General features: G+C 40.1%; 2 protein-coding genes across 3 annotated transcripts in view; both read left to right on the top strand.

The window, feature by feature from the left end:
* Positions 1-11,858, top strand: part of sntb2 (syntrophin, beta 2) — a 28,496-nt gene extending 16,638 nt beyond the window's left edge. Inside the window, exons 2-7 of one of the 2 annotated variants that reach the window (XM_062420091.1) lie at positions 1,597-1,819; positions 2,502-2,706; positions 5,331-5,473; positions 5,984-6,180; positions 8,177-8,367; positions 9,105-11,858. In XM_062420091.1, the coding sequence (XP_062276075.1) occupies positions 1,597-1,819; positions 2,502-2,706; positions 5,331-5,473; positions 5,984-6,180; positions 8,177-8,367; positions 9,105-9,197 (1,052 nt within the window). In that variant the 3' untranslated portion in view covers positions 9,198-11,858. Of the gene's footprint in view, positions 1-1,596; positions 1,820-2,501; positions 2,707-5,330; positions 5,474-5,983; positions 6,187-8,176; positions 8,368-9,104 lie in introns of both variants that reach the window. The other variant, XM_062420090.1, reaches the window with a different exon arrangement.
* Positions 11,859-12,375: 517 nt separating this feature from the next.
* vps4a (vacuolar protein sorting 4 homolog A) lies at positions 12,376-20,233 on the top strand. The gene is made up of 11 exons (XM_062420092.1): positions 12,376-12,586; positions 13,110-13,221; positions 13,320-13,464; positions 13,568-13,629; positions 13,806-13,925; positions 14,630-14,786; positions 14,935-15,083; positions 15,229-15,310; positions 16,557-16,776; positions 16,892-17,032; positions 18,149-20,233. The coding sequence occupies exons 1-11, from the start codon at positions 12,566-12,568 to the stop codon at positions 18,248-18,250; spliced, it is 1,311 nt and encodes a 436-aa protein (XP_062276076.1). The 5' UTR covers positions 12,376-12,565; the 3' UTR covers positions 18,251-20,233.
* The last annotated feature ends 20 nt before the right edge of the window (positions 20,234-20,253 follow it).

The raw sequence follows: 20,253 nt of genomic DNA, 5'->3' as shown, positions 1-20,253 counted from the left end.
TTCCACATAAATTTACCAGCTTAACGTTGAAAGAATCAAACCTCAGTTTTTCTCCATTCATATTTGAAAAGTTGAACACTAACTGGGCCCATAAGTGTATTTAAAAGCAGATTAAATGCTGACTTCTTTCAGAAAGTTCCAGAGTGTTTCCTTATGGCCTGGTTTATAGCCCCACCGTATATACTGAGTGACTGGGTGTTATTGGGTGGAATCCCACAGATGGTCAAACTATCAACACAGTATTTGCTGCAGATCTGTTGATATTCAACAGCTGTCTCGCTTTGGATCAGGCTACGGTTTGCTTTACCATACAGAAATTGGATGTGATTACTCTATTATGATAAGAAGGAATATTAGTTTTAGTTGCATATTGTAAAAGCATCTAAATTTGGCTAAATAGGAACAAGATGATATTGTGATTCGGGTGTTAGTCCTATAGAATTCATATTAATTCGGTTGAAACCTTGACTTGTTCCAATGCAGACCTTCAACGAATTATATTTTTCCTCAGTGGTCAATCTTTTTGACATAAACTACATAAAATATAAAAACAGAAGTGAAAAAATGCCAATCATAATTTCCAAGATGTTGTCTTCAGATGTCTTGTTTTGTCTCCACTGCTCAAAAATCAGAAAATAAATACAAATGAACAAAAAAAATTGTCAATGAATTTCTCACTTTAGGATTACTTTAGTTTTAGTTTCATGTTGCGATACTACACCTTGCAAGTACAGTAAAGTTTAGTAAATTTTTTTTTTGGCTGCCAGCATTATTCATTTAAAGCCACACTAATCAATAGTTCTGTATTTACAATCAATCAAATGACTATGCGTAACATGAGAGGAGTCTTTTGAGTTATCACAACAGTGCAGTTAGCCTCTTTGCTACATAGCATTGTAGCATCTTTCAGCTCATTGATTTGGTGTTACAACAACAACTTTACTGTTGGTGTTTGATGTACTCATCGAACCTCATTTTCAGCAGCAACAAGCAAATGTTTTCAGCAAAAAGAAAAGCTCAGAACAACCCATTGTATGCTACCAGCCTAACACCAAACAACAGAAAGCATAGTTAGCATCTAGCTGGTGAACATCAACTAGCTAGTGGAGCATTTAGCAGCTAAAGGAGGTTTAATAAAAAGTAGATTTAAGATTTGACTTATATTTGTCCAATGGACAGAAATACGACTTCATTTGAATGCTAATATTGCTCAGTGTCTATTGAATGTGTAAATAGGCAATTGTTTGCTAGCATGTTTGCCACAACAACTTAAAAAGATGATAATATGTCATTGTTGTGTTTACAGCTTTTTTCACTGCCCCCAAGTGGCAAAAAATTCTATTAATGCTGCTTTAAATTGAAGCCAAAATGAATTATATCTAAATTTCACCGTCCAAAAAAACAAACAAGTAAAGAAAAGAGAGTGAGAGTATAATCTATGTGTTATGAAAAGCCTCTAAAATAGCAATTGGACCATGGACAATGTAATAGTACCTTAGTGCCACTAAATCAGGCCACCTTGAATTGGGCCTACGATTATACCAGGATCATGCCAGCTCATGTTTTTTTGTCCTCTCTTCTTGTGTCCCTCCACAGTGAAGTACATCCGCGAGGTTTCCCCGCTCTTCAAGAAGCCGTCCCTGGTGGCCGACCTGCCGTGGGATGGTGTCCGCCCACAGTCGCCCAGCTACAGCGGCAGTGAGGACTCCGGGTCACCCAAACATAGCAGCTCCTCCTCCTCCTCCAAAGACAGGAAGGTCATCAGCCTGAAGATGTGCTTCATCAGCAGGAACCTCACAATGCCAGATCTGGAGAACAGGTCTGATATGAGACTCCTCAATGTTTATGTGCTGGGAGAAAAATAGCAGAGTACGTGCGAGTTTAGGTGTGGTTTGGTGTGTGTGTATGGTATTTCTGGGTCTAACTTCTGTTCATTTGATTGGAATGTTTGTTCTGTGAGAAAAAATGAGCGTATCAAAAAATGCTCTTTGTGGTTGTGGGTATTTGATACATCTAAAGAACGACTAAGGAATAAATACGGAAAATAGTACAGTTAATGACAGTATAACAAAACCACGGTATGATAAATGCCACTTCATTACCTTTACAACACAGGTGGGCGATATTAAATTGCCTCAAAGCAGTGTGTCACCATCTTTATATTGTGAACACGTCTGTGGTTTACTTCAGTTCCTCTTTGTAACTTCAGTTTGGTTAGAGTTTCAATATGCTGTCATTATTTTCCCAGCCGTTCTCAAAGATACAATAAATAATTTATCACATTTTTAATCAGTGGCTCTGCAGTTTGAACGCAGGCTGTTTGACTTTGGAGCTCCGTGAGTTGTCTGAGGTTACATTTAAAGAAGTGCTGACAGCCAGAACTGTTGTATGTTTACCTATGGGCTTTTTCGTGAGGTGTTAACATTATTTTATCTTCTCCCTTTGTGTAAATGCATACGATCAGCTGATAACCGTTTATACATGTCCTTCCTCTCATTCAGACTGTTGGAGCTCCATTCCCCAGACGGCCAGCACACAGTGGTGCTGCGTTGTAAAGATGGCCCCACTGCCAATTCCTGGTTCACTGCCATCCACACCAACATTGCCGCCCTCCTGCCACAGACCCTGGCTCACATCAATTCCTACATGGGGGCATCGGCTTCCACGCACCCCCACCTCAAACACATCGGGTGGCTGGCTGAACAGGTATTTTCAACCCTGTTTAGTTTTACAGCTTATTCATGTGATAATCCCTTTCACTTCCTCTGGATTAACTGATTATCTTTATGTATTAAACTCTCAGTATCACAGGATGAAGACAAGAATAACATTTTAATGATTATAATAATAATACATGCTTGTTTAGCACAAACAGTGGAGGCATGAGGGGAAACTGCTACAACAGCTGCAACAGCCTTACAACAGCTGCAAGACTGTCCGTTGCACCATGTGTTTTTAGCTGGAAGGCTATTCATTGAAAACAACAACTAGGGTTAGGTTACAGTAAATGGTTTACATCTTTCGATGTGATTGCATGTTTGGCAAAATTCTAACAAAATCATGTCAAATCTTTTTTATCTCTCCTTGCTATTTTTAACCAGCAATGAACAAAACAGACTTGCAGATTTGCAGAGCAACCGAGTGATATATCCTCTCCAGTGAAACATTCCAATGTAGTTTATTGTGTTATGACAGTACTGAAATCTAGCAGCCCATCTATATGAGGTCAGAACTTTTGAAATGTTGGATGCAGAAATACTGAGGCTCCAAAGCAAAGACGTTCCTAAAACCAGATTTTTACATTTCAATTTCTACACTTTTCCACACTGCAAAGTCTCAATATGGCATCTTTTGGGTTTGGGTTTCCGTTTAACAATAAAAATCTCATTTAAAATTTTGGGATCACGGTGAAATCGTGTGAGGCGTGGAAATTACAAAAACATTGCCAAAATCGCTAATTTGAATCAAAACAACCAACTGCATGTTGGACTTATACTTCTGTAAAAACACAGACTACCGTTATGTGACGGGACAGAGTTATTTACCTTTAATTCCAAATAAGCAGCGCTTGATGCTTGGACCCTAAATATAAATGAAATTGTTGTAAATTTGATTTTAAGATTCAACACATATCAAAGTAGATATACAGTGCATTTTCATGTCTGATAGATATTCAGTTGTTCTCTAAAGGAAATGGTAGCAGAGGTTTTTTTCAGTTTAGTTTGCTACATTTCATCTTCCTGCGTCACTGCACGAACCCAGACCTCAAACATACAGGCTGGAATATCTGCTCTAACGTAATAACTGCAGCAGCACACAGGAAGAGAGTGTTTTCCTGATTTAACCATAGCTCTACATTTAAATCTGCCAACTGAAAAGTGTAACAGGGGTTAGTCTCAGTTCCACATCCAGGAACAAGATACTCTGAATGATATCTTTTAACGTTGATGAAGTGTTCAATCAACCATTCACAGTCATGTTTTAACGTCTGGACTCCTGGCGCTTGTTTATCTCCAACTGGGCTAAAACAGGAAACACCAATGGCAGTTTCCGTTGCATTACGCTATTTCCTGTTGAGCCCACCTACTCGCCCACAGCAACACACACAAAAACAAGTCACTGCTTTTTACTGTAACTCCACCAGCACTCCAGTCACCATGACTCAAACGCAACCACCTATTTTTTTTACCACATCCCTATCATAAAGTGAAGTCAGATTGTCACTGTGAGCTACTTAACTCATCTGCAGCTGCACACAGTCATATCTACACAGACACACCTGTGCACTGTCAAATCTATATCACTGCACCTGCACATTATCAAATGACACCATTATGACTGTTAGGGCTGCAACAGTTAGTCGATTCATTGATTAGTTGCTATTAAATTCATCGCCATACCTTCTTTTCAAGGATTGGCTAGAATCTTTAATAAAGAACACATCCTATGAAATAATGTTAGCAAAAACACAGAGTGAGACTTAAGATATAATTAATAGGTAGGACAACTCGGAATAAAAACTAATCAATCAATCTTTATTTATATAGTGCCAAATCACAACAAAAGTCATCTCAAGGCACTTTTGAGATAGAGCAGGTCTAGACTGTACTCTTTAATTTACTTTAGAGAGACCCAGCATTCCCCCATGAGCAGTACTTGGCAACAGCGGCAAGGAAAAACTTCCCTTTAATGGGAAGAAACTTCAAGCAGAACCAGGCTCTAGGTGGGCGGCCATCTGCCTTGACTAGTTTGGGTTGAGGGATAGAAAGAGAGAGAGGGAGAGGGAGCGGGAGCGGGAGACAAGGAGAAATAAAGTGAAGAGGGAGAGAGAGGCAGAGTGACAAAACAGTTAGTCAGCATTACAGAATAATGAATTGGTATTTGCCCCTTTTTGGATCTTGAACCTGTGTATCCGTGGACGTCCTTGTATGATATAATTGGCCACCATATGTATTTTCTACATTGTGCATTATTTGTACAAAAAGGAGCACTGCATGTATATAGCATGGACACTTACTGACCTGGACATTGTAAAGAGGCCCCCTTGTATTTTTTGTAACAATGTTATATATGAAGGCAATGTTTGTTTGTTTTTCCTCCTTTTATTTTTTTTCTTTTCCCTTATGTATGCTATTATGTTTTGTTTGTTTAAAAAAAAATCCTTCCCAACTATTTTGGTTCGCTAGCTGCTCACCACCCTGCCTGAAATCTGTCTTGAAATGTTCAATATCAATCCACACAGTTTTCTAAAATTGTTTTCCCCACTGTATACCTGTAATCTTTCAATATATTGATCAGCGCTGACGTTTCCTCCCGACTTTCTCCTTCAGGTCCAGCTGGAAGGTGGACGGCAGCAGTACAGGCCTGTGGTCATGGCACTGACAGAGAAGGACATCCTGCTATTTGAATCGGTGCCATGGAGCAGAGAGTCCTGGTCCATACCTCTGCTCACACATCCACTGCTAGCCACAAGGTAAAGAGATAAAGGAATACATTAGAAAACACGCACATAATAGCACTCCTTCAGTAACATAAATGTAAATCATAAAATAGTCCAAGTCGTATTACAATGATTTGTTTTTTAATTCAGTAGGATTTTATGATTGCAAGTCATCAGTAAATATTGAACAGCATATCAGCCGAAGGTCAAAAGGAACTGCTCGGTACTTTCCATTTACTGTCAAAGTGATCAACAAACTGTCTAAAATATGGGAAGTACCTGAAAGTTGAGAGTTGAGAAAAATCTTTTAAGGGAAGTGGTAACCTATTTAGTGGAAGAAGAGAGGTTTGTTGAACAAATCTTAAACTGTGACAAAGGTCTTCAGCAGGGAAACAACTGTCACAAAAGAAGAACAAAAAAAATGTTAACACCCAGTTCATCGTGCAGACATCAAAGGCTGTAGTTAAGGTTGAAGTGGAAGTAGGGAGAATTTATGTAAGTTGTCCTTGACTATGTGAAACATGTCTGCGTGTCTCCCTCTAGGCTCGTTCACTCTGGTAGCGCCCGGGGGTCTCCTGCCCAGGGTTCAGACCTGGTGTTTGCCACTCGGACAGGCACGGGCCGAGGCATCGAGTCCCACATCTTCCGTGTGGAGACCCACTGGGATCTGTCGTCATGGACGCGAGCCCTGGTGCAGGGTGCACACGCCGCCGCCGAGCTCATCAAAGAAGTCTCCATCGGTGAGTGTGGGTGTATGAAAAAAACAGGTGGGTTATTCAGTAGTGAGAGTTTGAACACAGTAGCAGAATTCACTGTGGAGACCAGGGCTCGTTTGGGAACAGTTTACAAGGCTGGTTTATTTTATACTAATTGTATAATGTTGTCTAATGTTGTATAATGTTGTGTAATGTTGTGTAATGTTGTATAATGCCTCCCAACAAAACCACATCACAAAGTGATGAAATGAATTTATATATTTATTTATACAGTATATTAAACACATATATATTAACACACAAGTAATTATCAACTGTCTCTGCTGCTCCCCTTAGCTCTACAGAGATTTTTAGCATCTTTCAGCTCATTTTTTTGTTTTTTTGGACCCATAACGTCACTGTTTTGGTTCCGTTTGATTGCTCTTTTCAAAACTCTAAAAACCCAGTTCAAGCAACCAATCATGTCCATTATCTTAGACTGATCATACTGTCATTAGACTAGAAATGACAGGCTCATGCATTACCATGAGCCAAGATGAGAAAGGAAATACATGCACATGCTTTACAAAAACATTCTACAGTCATCAAGGTGAATCTGATCATCTATTGCAATATAGATTTAATATCATCACTAGTGTTGATATTTTTTTATTTTTTTTTATTTTTGGTTTTATTGTGCAAAAATCAACACAACAAAACCACAGATTGCAACCTCAAAAAAAAAACATGTTTGTTTCATAAATGCTGTTTGCAGTTTGTGTCAGCACACACAGGTTAGCAGCTGCTTGGTACAGTGAGTAAGCGGAGGATGTGGGTTCACCTTTGTACATGAAATCATTATACCTAGAAGTGAATGTCATGTGGTATTACGTTTTCAAGAGAAAATATTTGGTCATGAATTAAACCGCCGAAAGCGCATTGTGTTGTGTTTTCTTATAATCCCAGGTAAACACAGATAAATCCTCACTGAGAAGAAGACCACCTGTAGGACAGTTTCAATAGGTTATCAGCATTTACTAATAATACATGATGTAGATATCAATCAATCAAACTTTATTTAAAAAAATAAAAAATAAATAAAATGAGAGAAAATAAGAGAAAATGTTTGAATATAGCTTGTTAGATTGAGGGAGGAAGTTAGAAGAAAAAATGGATTAAAAAGACAAATGTAAAATGAAATAAAACAGATAAAGTTTAATAAAAACTAGGTCATATAAAGAGATTAAAGAGACAAAAGAAACATGAATAAAATAAAATAAAAATAGAATATAGAGACTAGAAACAATTATTAATCAAAAGCCAGGCTGAACGGGTAGATACAGAGCAGCTTCTTAACTACAAGCCTACACAAACTGCCATCCACACATGAAGGCATTTATATGTATATCGGCCCTTTTTTAAAATGTCACAGCACTTTCACTGTGACAGCAGTATCCTGACAGCGAGCGGTTCACTAGCAGAGTGCAGTGGCTCAGAAAGAGAGCAGCTCTGTTCAGGAAAAGCAGAAGTTGGAGCCAGGAGAGGAGAATGTTTCCACTCAGTGCAGAACAATAGTTGGCTGCCGGAACAGAACTGGAAAGCCTCAACCTCTTTTTTTTTTTTCTTCCTCTTCTTCTCCTTCTTCTCCTTCTTCTTCCCTGACCTGCTGCTACGCAACCACACAGTTGTGCAGGAACATTCGGGCCATTCAGGTTACAGTAGTACACATGGAAATGCTTTCATATTAAATTACCTCACAGTGAAAGCTGCACCAAGTGGCTTATACGTATATATAAGATACACTTGTTTTTTAGGCTGCAACAGAGAGGAACATCCCATCCAGTTTAATGTGGATGTTGCAGATTAACAACAGTTAAATTACCAACATGTATGTCAGACATTATGTAGAAGAATTTAGTGGTGATATGACTGTATATATGCAGTACACATATTACTCACTCTCCTACTCTTCTTTCTCACCCTCGCCCATCCAGACACTGTTCTATTCTGAAGCTCTTTCCTCTTTCCTCCTCTCTTCCAGGCTGCACGATGAACAGACAAGACGTTCGGCTGACGCTGCACTATGAGAAGGGCTTCACTGTGACAAGAGAGCCAGCTGACCCAGCAGGGGGCGCCGTGCTGTTCAGATACCCCTATGAGAAGCTCAAAATGTCAGCAGATGACGGAATACGCAACCTTTACCTTGACTTTGGGGGTCCAGAGGGAGAAATGGTATGTTGCGAGCATTAAAACACACACACACACTATATCCGTACACATGTGATTGTTCAGTTTTTTAATGTGCAAGATGACTTATTTCAATGACATCAGAGAGCCTAAAAGAGTACAGGTACTGAGGCCTTAGGTCACGATAACTACTTTTGTCAGACAATATATTGTCTCAGAAATAATCGCGATACACGATATTGTCATTTGAAGACCATTGTATAGCACTGATATATGTATATATATACACACACACACAAACACAAACACACCACTATAATGATAATATAATAACATAATAATGTAAGGGGCGTGGGGAGTGGGATTCGAGAGTCTATACATCCATAGTCATTGTGTTTTATCTCTTTTCCTGAACTTTTGAAGGTTTGATAGCAAACAATAAAAGATGCAGCACATTAGTCATATTTTAACATTTAGTGAACTGAAACATTTGGATTAAAGCTGTTATGTGTAGAATCTTGTGATTATAGCACCTTTCAAATTATTCTTAATTCATCTTCATTTGTTTGTCTTGAGATTTTAGATAATCTCGGTTCATTTCAGTGCCTGAGGGTAGAGTATTTTTAATTCTACCCCTAGAGGGCACCAAAGATAGAATTTTTCAAATCCTACACTTAGTGTTTTTTTAAGGGCAGAGATGACAGGACGGTACCTCTCTTGCCTCTATCTCTATATTTCGTTCATTCCTTCTTCTAACTTTCTCCCCCCCTCCATCCTTTCAGGTATTTGACCTCCACTCGGGTCCAAAGCCGGTGGTGTTCGTTCTCCACTCCTTCCTGTCAGCCAAGCTCACCCGTATGGGCCTGCTGACGTGAAGTAACCAACAGCAGCGTGGACAAGAGGTCACCGACCGGCCCAGGCACAACGGGGAGAGGGGGTAGACACTCCCAGAATGCTGATAATGGGAGTTCATTTTTAATTTCACACACTTCTTTTTTTTTGCAATCTCTCCATTCACAGCTGCAGTTAGGCCTGAGGTGTCGCCACAGGGACGATTTAACCCATAAATCGTTTTGTTGATTGTCTCAAAAACGCGCCTTCTCTTCCGACTTCTCCTTTGCGTCTTAACGTTGTTTTATTTGTCAGGGGAAAGCAAGTGGCACTTTGCTTGAAGTCTTGAGGTGTTTAGAAGACAGTTACAATGTAATAATATACGAAAAATAGCTATTAACAATCTCATAACATTCCATGTGATAATGTATTAATCATTGTAATTACTGTTATAAAAAAAACATCACCAGTGCACTTCAAGTAAAGTTTTACTGAAAAATGTAAAGGAGAGGAGGATTTTTTTAGACAATTAATACAATACAATATAATACAATAATATAATACATTAATACAGCCAAGCACAGATTGGTGAACGCTCCCTGTTTTTACTCTATGCCTATCATTCCATGACAGCCTTCCAATGTACTTTGGGCTCTTCTTATGTACTTCTTTGTCTTTATCTGTCGACACACGAGAGAAAGAAGCAGTTTTAGAGTCAGAATGCAGTTAACTGAGCAGAGATTGTGTGACTGAAGACAAGAAATTTGTATATGTGTGTGTGTGTGCTGTGTGTGTGTGTCTCAATACTACATGCTCCTGTTGGCTTGATAGCGTGCCTGCTGTCTGCCAGACTCACCTTTTAGCACATGATCCCAAACTACTGTTGTAATCAGGATCGCCAACTGTGCCTTTCTACATGTAGTTAAAGACACTCTTTGTAACATTTCCTTTTTTTATTTCCCACACAATAAGAGAATTTTAAGCTTTTGACATGCACAAGCAATAGTATTACTCTTATAGTGTAAACTATGTTATGTTGTGTTTTTTTAAAAGTGTATTACGCATGATAGCATGACTTCCTGACATTGAACTCAAAATGAACTCTGTATCAGATGATGATATATATATGACATGACTGTGTGTTACCTCCTTTCCTTCACCGACACTACCACATTGTCTCAATGTCGCCATCGTCCCATTCCACTTTGCTTGAGATTACTCGTCTCTTGTTACCATCCTCGAAGAACATGTCCTAAACTCTGGCCAGAGACTGTTAAACAGCCGTTTTACAAGGCGGACCATCACATCACAGAAGTACTAATATAGTTTAATAATTTGAACAGTAATGGTCAAACATTTCTCAGCTTCTACGAATGCTTGCATTAGAGAATGTAACAGTACAGTTGATCAGCCTATTATGATCTTTTCCTCCCGTAAGAAAGCGTGATAAAATAATCTTATTCAAGTGCCAATGACTAGCTATTTTCAGAGCTTTCTAAGCTTTCAAAGCTACTAAGTGGACCTTGAGAAAAGATTATTTTGTCAAACGACTATTCCCCAGGTTGAAAATCAACTTCTGCGCTTCTAAGAATATGTTCATTAGAGCTACAATCACATTGCAGATTTTAAGATCCCTGTAATTTAAAAAACAATTTTATCACCCAGTTCGCACTCATATTTAAGTACAATACCCATAGTCCAGGTTTTGTTTATTGGGGTTTTATTGGGGGTTTTTTGTCATTGAATTTAAGTTGTCCTCCCTTTCGTTCATCTGTTCAGTCCGGTGCCTGTATTGAGATGTCAATGAGTTCAACATGACTGTAATTAACAAACTTTCATAACCTTCAGTTGGTTCATGGTACACGTTTCTAAAATGACCCTTCAGTAGGGCCACTGTGTTCTTTTGGACCTCAGACAATGTACCATTGTGTCCACTGACCGTGCAACACAGGAAAACAAGATAACCCTTCTGTCCTCGGATAACTAACACAGTTGACCATTTGAATGGCCTCTATTCTATTTTGGACTCTGATATCCTTGTGGTTGTTTGAACAACATTTTTCTGGCTTTTTTATTCAAGTGAAAATGTACAACTATATAGTTTTTATAGCCATATACCTCTTTTTAAAGTTATGGTAAATGAATGACTGTTTTAAAGGAGAGGCAGACCTTGATTTTCTTAAAACATCATGTGTACATGGGCAGTTGGACTTATATACCCTGCAACATTTGAAGCAATGGTGATTTCACAACATTTTTCATGTAATGTTTTTCCTATTTCTGTTACCCACTGCACAGATCTGATTGTCTCAAGTTGGTCAACCTTCACCATGCTATAGGCCGTCCTTCTGTGAGCCTAATGCACTAACCTTCAAACCCCCTTAAACCTGTGAATGTACACCTCTTCTCTTCTTCCAGGTGATTTTTTTTTTGTTTTTTGTCTTATGTCCTAAAATTGTGTCCTGACATCCTGTCTATGCAAAGCAATGCTTCTAAGAGGGGGGGTTTGAACCAAAGGTAATATCTGTGGCAGCTTGCGTCCAACACAATCATTAAACTGAAAAGTCACGAGAGGATTAAGTGCTGCTGCATAAACCTGTCATATGCAAAGTATTTTAGACGTCCTACCGAGATCCAGTATACAATGTATGATAGCAATCAATGTAATAATCTCAAATGTAAATACCTACCAATAAAACTGTTACAAATGACATAAGTTTGTGTTTGGTTTATTGTGAGACTTTGCTTTATATTTGATATTATAGCTAATATTTGCTTAGTTTTGGTTCACTTATTGCTTGTTTTCCTCAACGTTAGTGTAAAGCTGTTCTGTATTTAGTGTATATTCATGTTTTATTGTGAATTATGTTTTTCAATCAAAGGGGTACTTCTGAAGTAGCACCACTAGGTGGCAGCAACAACAACCACAATAAGTCACCTGCGCTGTTGTTTTCATTCGTCAAGTTGCCAGTTTTAGCTATTCTGACCGGAAAACATCAATACATGTCAAATTAAAATGATTTATTGTACTTATAACGTTATGTCAGCAACCAAAATATACATAAAATTGATTCAGTGGAGAATCCATCGTCAACACATCACCTGTCAGCTGATGGATCATGGCTGTATAAAGACAGGAGTGGTGGATACGTGGTGTTGTTGTTCATACCGGTTTATTTTGAAGGTTACCGCCGGAAGTCGTGCGCAGTGTTGTTACTGCGGGTCTGTTGGGTCGAAGCAGAGCTGTCATCTTCGCTAGCTCTTGTGTTAGCCAGCGTTTTGTCATGTCAAGAGTAACCTGCCCCTTCTCAACGCAGGACAGCTAACCTAACGGGAGCTTTTCTTCACACTGCCACAGCCGGGGAGGTGTAGAGGACAGAAACCTGTGCGGAGAGCTGAAGAGTGAGATGAAATGACAACGTCAACATTACAGGTAGGCTAAAGCTAACTAGCGAGAGCTGTGTGTACATTGAGCTAAAAAATGTCCTTAAAAATCATATCATTCTATATAACTAACACTAATGCACCACCTTAACAAATAATATATGAATAATACTATTTGCTCATTCTCATGACTGCTGTAAATGTGTATATTACAATCGTTAAATCTTGATTATAACGGGCATCAGCCGCTGTCTCACCGTTACTTAGCTGGGCTGTGCCCGCTGCTCACACAACACTTGACTAAACAAAGATTTACGGCATGGACATATTAACTGTGGACCTCGGCCTAACAGGTAGCACCGTGAATTTGTTAGTAGAAGTAAATAAACTCACAGTATTCCCCGTTTAATGCCATGTTGGTTACATAATTGAGGCATTGTTTTGATTGAAACTCCAGTGTAGAGACGGATGACAGGCACATGTGTACATTCCCTGCCTCTAATTCTCCGTCTCCACCCCCAGCTCATCATACAACACACCCCTCTAACATTACATCCGTGCATCTTTTACAGAAAGCGATTGATCTTGTGACCAAAGCCACAGAGGAAGACAAGGCAAAGAACTATGAAGAGGCATTGCGCCTTTACCAGCATGCTGTGGAATATTTCCTACATGCCATCAAATGTGAGTACTGCAACCTGACAGTCAGTTGAACCACATTACACCCTCCTTACAGGTACAATCATTAGTGGGTTTTAATTTAAATCTTGTTTTTCCTCCAGATGAGGCCCACAGTGACAAGGCAAAGGAAAGCATACGAGCAAAGTGTATGCAGTACCTGGACAGAGCGGAGAAACTCAAGGACTACTTGAAGAATAAAGACAAGCAGGGCAAGAAGCCCGTGAAGGAGGCACAGAGCAATGACAAGTATGCAGTCACTCCCCTGCTCTGTTAGAAGTGTTGTACTCTGAAGCAGGCTTAATTATATTTGTGTCAACCTCTTTGTGTTTTTTTCATGTGTGTCGTCTAGGAGTGACAGCGACAGCGAGGGTGAGAATCCAGAGAAGAAGAAACTGCAGGAGCAACTTATGGGTGAGTGAGGTGTGCATGAGTGCAGTAAGCCCTCACAGTATAGTGAAGTCAATGTATATAAATCTGCGTAATTGTTGTATCAGTGCTAGTATTGTTGTCATCAAGTGTTTCTTCGCTCTGCCTTTTTATGGTGCTGTTTCCAGTCTTAATCACAGTTGGTCTGTCTGTGTCTGCAGGTGCTATTGTAATGGAGAAGCCCAATGTCAGGTGGAACGATGTGGCTGGACTGGAGGGAGCCAAGGAGGCTCTGAAGGAAGCCGTCATCCTGCCCATCAAATTCCCTCACCTCTTTACAGGTATTATTGTGGTATTTTCTTGAAGGGCTTTTTCCTTCCTTTTTCAATTAAAACCATTAGCAATATATGTAAAACACATTAACATTATTTTGGGCTGAAAACTACCGTAAATGTGATTTCAGTTCAGACCTAAAGTCTTGGACTGTTTTGCGCTTTTATTGAACATTTCTCTGGTTCCAACTTCTCAAATGTGAAGATTTAGATAGATTCTGGACTGTTCAATGTTAAAGCTAAGCAAGCTGCCTATGGCTCAGTTTAATAAAAATAACTTATCTTAGGACTTACACATGATTTTACTGTTCTGAAACATCCTTTTGAAATATCAACGATGCAACAGCAGGTTCCTCTATCATTCAGAGTCAGATTGTCAAGATGCAATGTAAGGTAATTTGCATTATTCATTAGGTTGTATCCCAATTGGCTGGGGGTGAAGGCGGGGACCACAACTTCAGCCAATCGAAGTAGGTGGTCAATAATGCAGATTTTATGCAAATGCGAATTTGGCCTGTAAGTAAAGGTGGATTTAGAGTAATCGTAACAATTATTGGTGAATAAAATGTTACAAATGTTGTTTATAAAAACTAGTCAAAAAAAGGACATAATACCAAACTGCTACTCCTTCAGTAAAAGCTTGTTGTTTGACTGTAGTAAATGTTATTTTATCAGCCTCTCTTCATGTTACTTCTGGGTCTCTGTGTTCCCAGGCAAGCGGACTCCGTGGAGAGGCATCCTGCTGTTCGGTCCTCCGGGGACGGGGAAGTCATACCTGGCCAAGGCTGTGGCCACCGAGGCCAACAACTCCACCTTCTTCTCTGTCTCCTCCTCAGACCTCATGTCCAAGTGGCTGGGAGAGAGTGAGAAGTATGTGTTTAGTCCAATCGTATTCTAGAGAGAGAAAGACAAGAATAAAGCTCTGAGCGAGTCATGGAGTATCAGACGAGTTTGGGAGGATGTTGCGTTGAAGCATCAACTAATTTTCTCCGTCTCTCCCCCTGCGTTTTTTCTCCAGGCTGGTGAAGAACCTGTTCGACCTGGCCCGCCAACACAAACCCTCCATCATCTTCATCGACGAGGTGGACTCGTTGTGCGGCTCAAGGAACGAGAACGAGAGCGAGGCCGCCCGCCGCATCAAGACGGAGTTCCTGGTCCAGATGCAGGGTGAGTCTGAAGGAATCTGAGAGCATTCAAACTGATCCACAGTCAGTGAAAAATAAATATACACAGTACATGTAGTGTTTACACTGCAGGAAAACCAGGGAAAGCGGAAAGTGCTCATTTTGACTGAAGCTCTCTGGTTTTGTAGGTGTGGGAAACAACAACGATGGCATCTTGGTGCTGGGAGCCACCAACATCCCGTGGGTGCTGGACGCTGCCATCCGCAGAAGGTCAGAGGTCACCTGAATACTCCACTACAATAGCTCTGTCTTTTGGGGGCATTTTTTTCCTTTATGGGATAGAGGATAGTGAAGTAGAGCAGGAGCTACTTTGTTTAATTTCACAAAGGTTATTCTGATTACATAACATGAACTCTGGAGCGAAACACGCAGCTTGTGTCTGTGTTGCATCATTTGAAGCCTTAGGCACACGTCATATTTCTCTGAAATTCAGAAAGGACGATGTGTGCTATTGTCAAACAGAAATGAAGGAGCGTTTCAATCAGAGGCGGAGAAGCAACATTTGAACTCTTTTAACTCTGGTGGTTTGTTACACAGAACCATGTGAGAAGTCTTCCATTGAGAATGTTTGGAAAAGGGAAGAAAAAAAATACTTGGCAGGTGATTGGATGAACCATCTGTCTATTATCACCTTTCCTTGTGAGGCAGCTGGATTCTTGGTGCTGATTGGTCAGAACCACCGCTGGTTCAGATACACGCTCATAACTTGGTGTTAAGTTAAATTCTCGTGTCATGTCATGATCTTGCAAATCCAGCTGCCTCACAAGGTAACAGGGATGCTACTCTAAATCTGGTTCTGAAGTGGAACCAGTTTTAAATTTGTAAGAAGCCGGTTAGAAATAGTTCTTTTATCAAGAAGAGATTAGCAGAGCATTAATCTGGTTTTGTCTCCGTCTGTGTCAGTGTTTGCCTGAAGGTGGGACTCCTCCACACACACACACACACACACACACACACACACACACACAATACACACGCACACACATACACATATAATACACGCACATACATATACACAGAGCCGACAGCAGAGCAGAGAAAGTGAAATTTAAAACCTTAAATCTAATATAATGAATGCAATAAAACCTTTGCAAGTAAAAAGTCAACAAGATTAATTCATCTAAACATGCGAGCATACATCTGCAGACATCTGCACACATCTGTTATGTTCACAGTCTCCCAGCCACAGCACGTTTGTTAAGCTAACAGGCTAACTGTATGAAGCCCTGATTAGCCTTATTAGCCATGTATCTTAAAATGAGTCAAATTCATCCTCTTAAATATAGTTTAAATATATATTTATATTTATTTTTTTGTATATAGAGTTCATGTAGTGACTTTGCATTTCTGACTTTCCTTCGCTCTTAACAGTGTCTGATGGAAACCTTTCGGCTCACTTTTTCTAATGAATGTTTCAAACAGCTGCTGAATGTGTGTTTCCTCTGCTGTGTGTCAGGTTTGAGAAGCGTATCTACATCCCTCTGCCGGAAGAGCCGGCTCGGTCCCAGATGTTCCGCCTGCACCTCGGCAACACGCCGCACAGCCTGAGCGAGCCTGACCTGCGGCAGCTCGCCCACAAAACGGACGGCTACTCCGGCGCCGACATCAGCATCATTGTCCGGGACGCGCTCATGCAGCCAGTGAGGAAGGTCCAGTCTGCCACACACTTCAAAAAGGTGGAGGAAAAAAAAAAGATCAGTCTTCAAAATCTGTTGAATCCTTTGTTTTAAACGACTGTTTGAACAAATTAAATTAAATCACCTTTGTGCTTTTTGTTTTATGCTCCTGCAGGTTCGCGGCCCGTCCCGCAGCAACAACCAGGTGATTGTGGACGACCTCTTGACCCCTTGTTCACCTGGAGACCCCGCAGCCATAGAGATGACATGGATAGACGTGCCTAGTGATAAGCTACTGGAGCCCATAGTGTGCATGGTGAGACACACACACAAACACGCACGCACACACACACACACACACACACACACACACACACACACACACACACACACACACACACACACACACATTTCTGAACAATACAGAAGTGATGAGCATCCTTATCAAGCTGACTACACAGGAGCTCATCGAAAACCGGGAGCTTCTGTCAGACCCTGATATGATTTAGATGTTTTATTACACAGCAGACATTTTGACTAAAATTCATCTTTAATCAATCTTTATATAGCACCAAATCACAACAAAAGTCATCTCAAGGCACTTTCCACATTCCATTTTAGTAAATTTAAACAAGTGTATTGAACTTTTTTTGTGGAATAAAAAAAAACCCCAACAGATTATTATCCTAAGTAGAGTATTTTATATTCATCTTAAACATATTTTGGGAAGATGTTTAAACTTTATCACCCTGTAAAATCTGGTATCACTCATGCAATGTAAATGTTACTGCAATTATTATATACTTTAATAGTCATAAATAGACACTGCACCATTGTAACCATTCTGGAAAGATGCTGCAGTTTAAAGTTAGTGAGTAAATCAGATAATTCTTTTTTTTTTTTCTTTAAAAAAAAAAAAAAAAGATTTTCTCTGGCATAGATGCACTTATTTGAAAGCAGAGAGACAGGAAACCATGGGAGAGAGAGGGGGGTGTGACATGCAGAAAGGTCCGCCGGCCGGGACTCGAACCAGGGTTCGCTGCGTACATGGCACGCGCCCCCAACCACTCGTCCACCCGCGCGCCCTAAATCAGATAATTCTACACTCTAATGTGGATTAATGAATTTAATTTCAAGCTGTAATCCACCAATTATTATTATACAACCTCAACAGTTGTTTAAAGCCTTCTTTGGCATTTATGGGGTTAACACATGGGTAGAAAACCACCTAAAATATGGGATTAGTGTTATTTTTTTATTATTACTATTATATTACTTGAGCATTATTTTAGTTTGCGTAAATAACTCAATCCACCGCTGCTGGATCAAAGTAACCCAGTACTGTACTGGGTCCATTTTTTAACCCTGATGTTTAATGTGTGGATACAATAAATAAAGCCTGACTCTGTTTATCTCTTTTTTCCACTTACAGTCGGACATGCTGCGATCTCTGTCCACCACCCGGCCAACAGTCAACACTGAAGACCTGCTGAAGGTCAAGAAGTTCACAGAGGACTTTGGGATGGAGGGCTGAGACACAGAGCCCCACCTCATCTCACCCTGCTCCGATTCTACCAGAAGGGTCAAAACTGCTCCCAACTACACCCATCTCTCCCCCTTTCCTCCCCCACAACTGCTGTACCATCCTGTAGGCTTTCATTTCTCAACTGGTCCACTGTCTCTCACGGATTTCTAAATAAACGACTGGAGTGTCAGAACACCAAAAAAATAGAGAGAGTGAGCGAAGGGGGGAGGGGTGTGAGATAATGTTTCTTTCTTTTAATCATCCAGTCTGCTATTTTTGAATCCTTAGAAGACGTTGACCAAAATGCTACAAAAGAGGAAAAAAAACGTTGGTGTGAATTGGTAGTTGGACATTAGAGCCAATGTCTTTCCCCCATTTCAGACAATGTTCCGTTAAAAGAAAAAGAAAAAGCAGCCGCTATAATCACTACAAGAACTTCTCATCTAACCTGCATTGACACGAGGAAAGAAGCATCTGAGTCTAAATGCGAACAAGGTTTGTCCCTCTGAGCCCGATCCTGTCTCTGACTGAAGTACAGTACATTTTGTTGCCATCGTGCATTTTGCTTTTTTTTGGAAACACGATGAAGGACAGTGACGTTTCAAAGAAGAATCAAAAGAAGAAGTGTGTGAATGCATCCAAGTATTTTTATTCAACTTGTGTGTCTTAATGTAAATGTCATACACTGTGGGCCCTGTTACTTTATTTGATGGAGAGTTGAATTAATTTATTATGGCTGCCTCAGTGTCCCTCTGTAGCTGTGTGTGTGTGCGTGTGTGTGTGTGTGCGTGCGTGCATCAGGCATGTACCTCTGCTAGCAGCAGTCTGACTGAAGTATCATTGTTTAATCACTAATGTCAAATGATTAAGGAGACGTGCTTGATTGATGGTCAAACACCACATTTATGCTCCATCCATAAACTCATGGTCAATCTCATCACAAGGTCCATTTAGTAGCTGTTCTGGAACTTTCGGCCATATCACATGATCTTCATCTGGAGGATATTGACATGTGATTTTTAAAACTTTTTATCCTATCGCCCATTTCAAATTATTTTTTACTTAAAAAAAATACAGGTCTTCATCACTTCAGTTTTTATGTCAAAATGAGACAAAAAATATATGGACAACTCCATCTGATATGATCTCAAAGCTCCAGAACAGCTACTTAATGGACCTCTTGGGTGAAATAAGTTTTCTGAATGGTCATGATAGAACTTTCAGCTCTTGTTGCTCATTTGAAATGAAGTCAAATGAGTTTCAGCAATGCATTTCCTAGACATCACCGCAATGTCTCTCGGTTGGTTTTTCCGTCATTTTCTGCTCAAATATTTTTCTTCTGGGTGTCAAAGAAAATCAATCAAGCACATCTCTTTAAAGATAAGTTTGTTTTTGGTTTTTGCCCTGGCGTACATCGTTCAACAGTGTTACAAAACTATACAACCTATTTGACCACACTTGACATGTTACTGGACTGACTATAATAGACAGTATGTTTACACTTGAAGTATTTCTTTTTTGTTGATGTTTCATAATGGAGCTCCAGTGCAAGTCCTTTCTTTTTTCCTGTTATTGGGAGGCTAAAGTTCCACTACTGAGGCAGACACTACATGTATTTCATTACTGCCTGCTCAGGGCTGGCTTTCTGTTAACACCTTCGAGTTTCAGCAGCAGTTGTTCTGTGGAAACTGGTGCGTTGCTGGCTATCAAGAAGCAGGATCACACAGGTAGTCAGAGATTTCAAGATCAAACTGTGTTGCAACTCTCTGACCTCTCACTATCACACCAGGATCACAGGCTTGTCTGACAGTGATGGACTTCTTGTGATAGCTCAGTGCTAGTATTGCTCTGCGTGTGTGTGTGTGTGTGTGTGTGTGTAGGTACTGTACATGCTGGTTCAGTGGGAGGTCAGTTATTAACGTCCCTGTAAGGGGACCGAACCTGCCGCTGGCTGTGTAACCATTGCTACTAATTTAAGCTGAATTAATAAAAACTGACATTTCAGTGGTTTG

This window comes from Scomber scombrus, chromosome 6 (genome assembly GCF_963691925.1).
Source record: "Scomber scombrus chromosome 6, fScoSco1.1, whole genome shotgun sequence".
In the NCBI taxonomy this organism is placed as follows: domain Eukaryota; kingdom Metazoa; phylum Chordata; class Actinopteri; order Scombriformes; family Scombridae; genus Scomber; species Scomber scombrus.
Note: the sequence above shows the minus strand (reverse complement) of the source record. Positions and strands in the feature narration are given on the sequence as shown.

Bases quoted from the DNA above. Each gene is read 5' to 3' on its own strand.
- vps4a (XM_062420092.1), top strand. From the start codon at position 12,566: ATGACAACGTCAACATTACAG. The intron at 13,465-13,567 runs GTATGCAGTCAC...TGTGTCGTCTAG, and splicing joins GAGGCACAGAGCAATGACAA to GAGTGACAGCGACAGCGAGG. The intron at 13,630-13,805 runs GTGAGTGAGGTG...CTGTGTCTGCAG, and splicing joins ACTGCAGGAGCAACTTATGG to GTGCTATTGTAATGGAGAAG.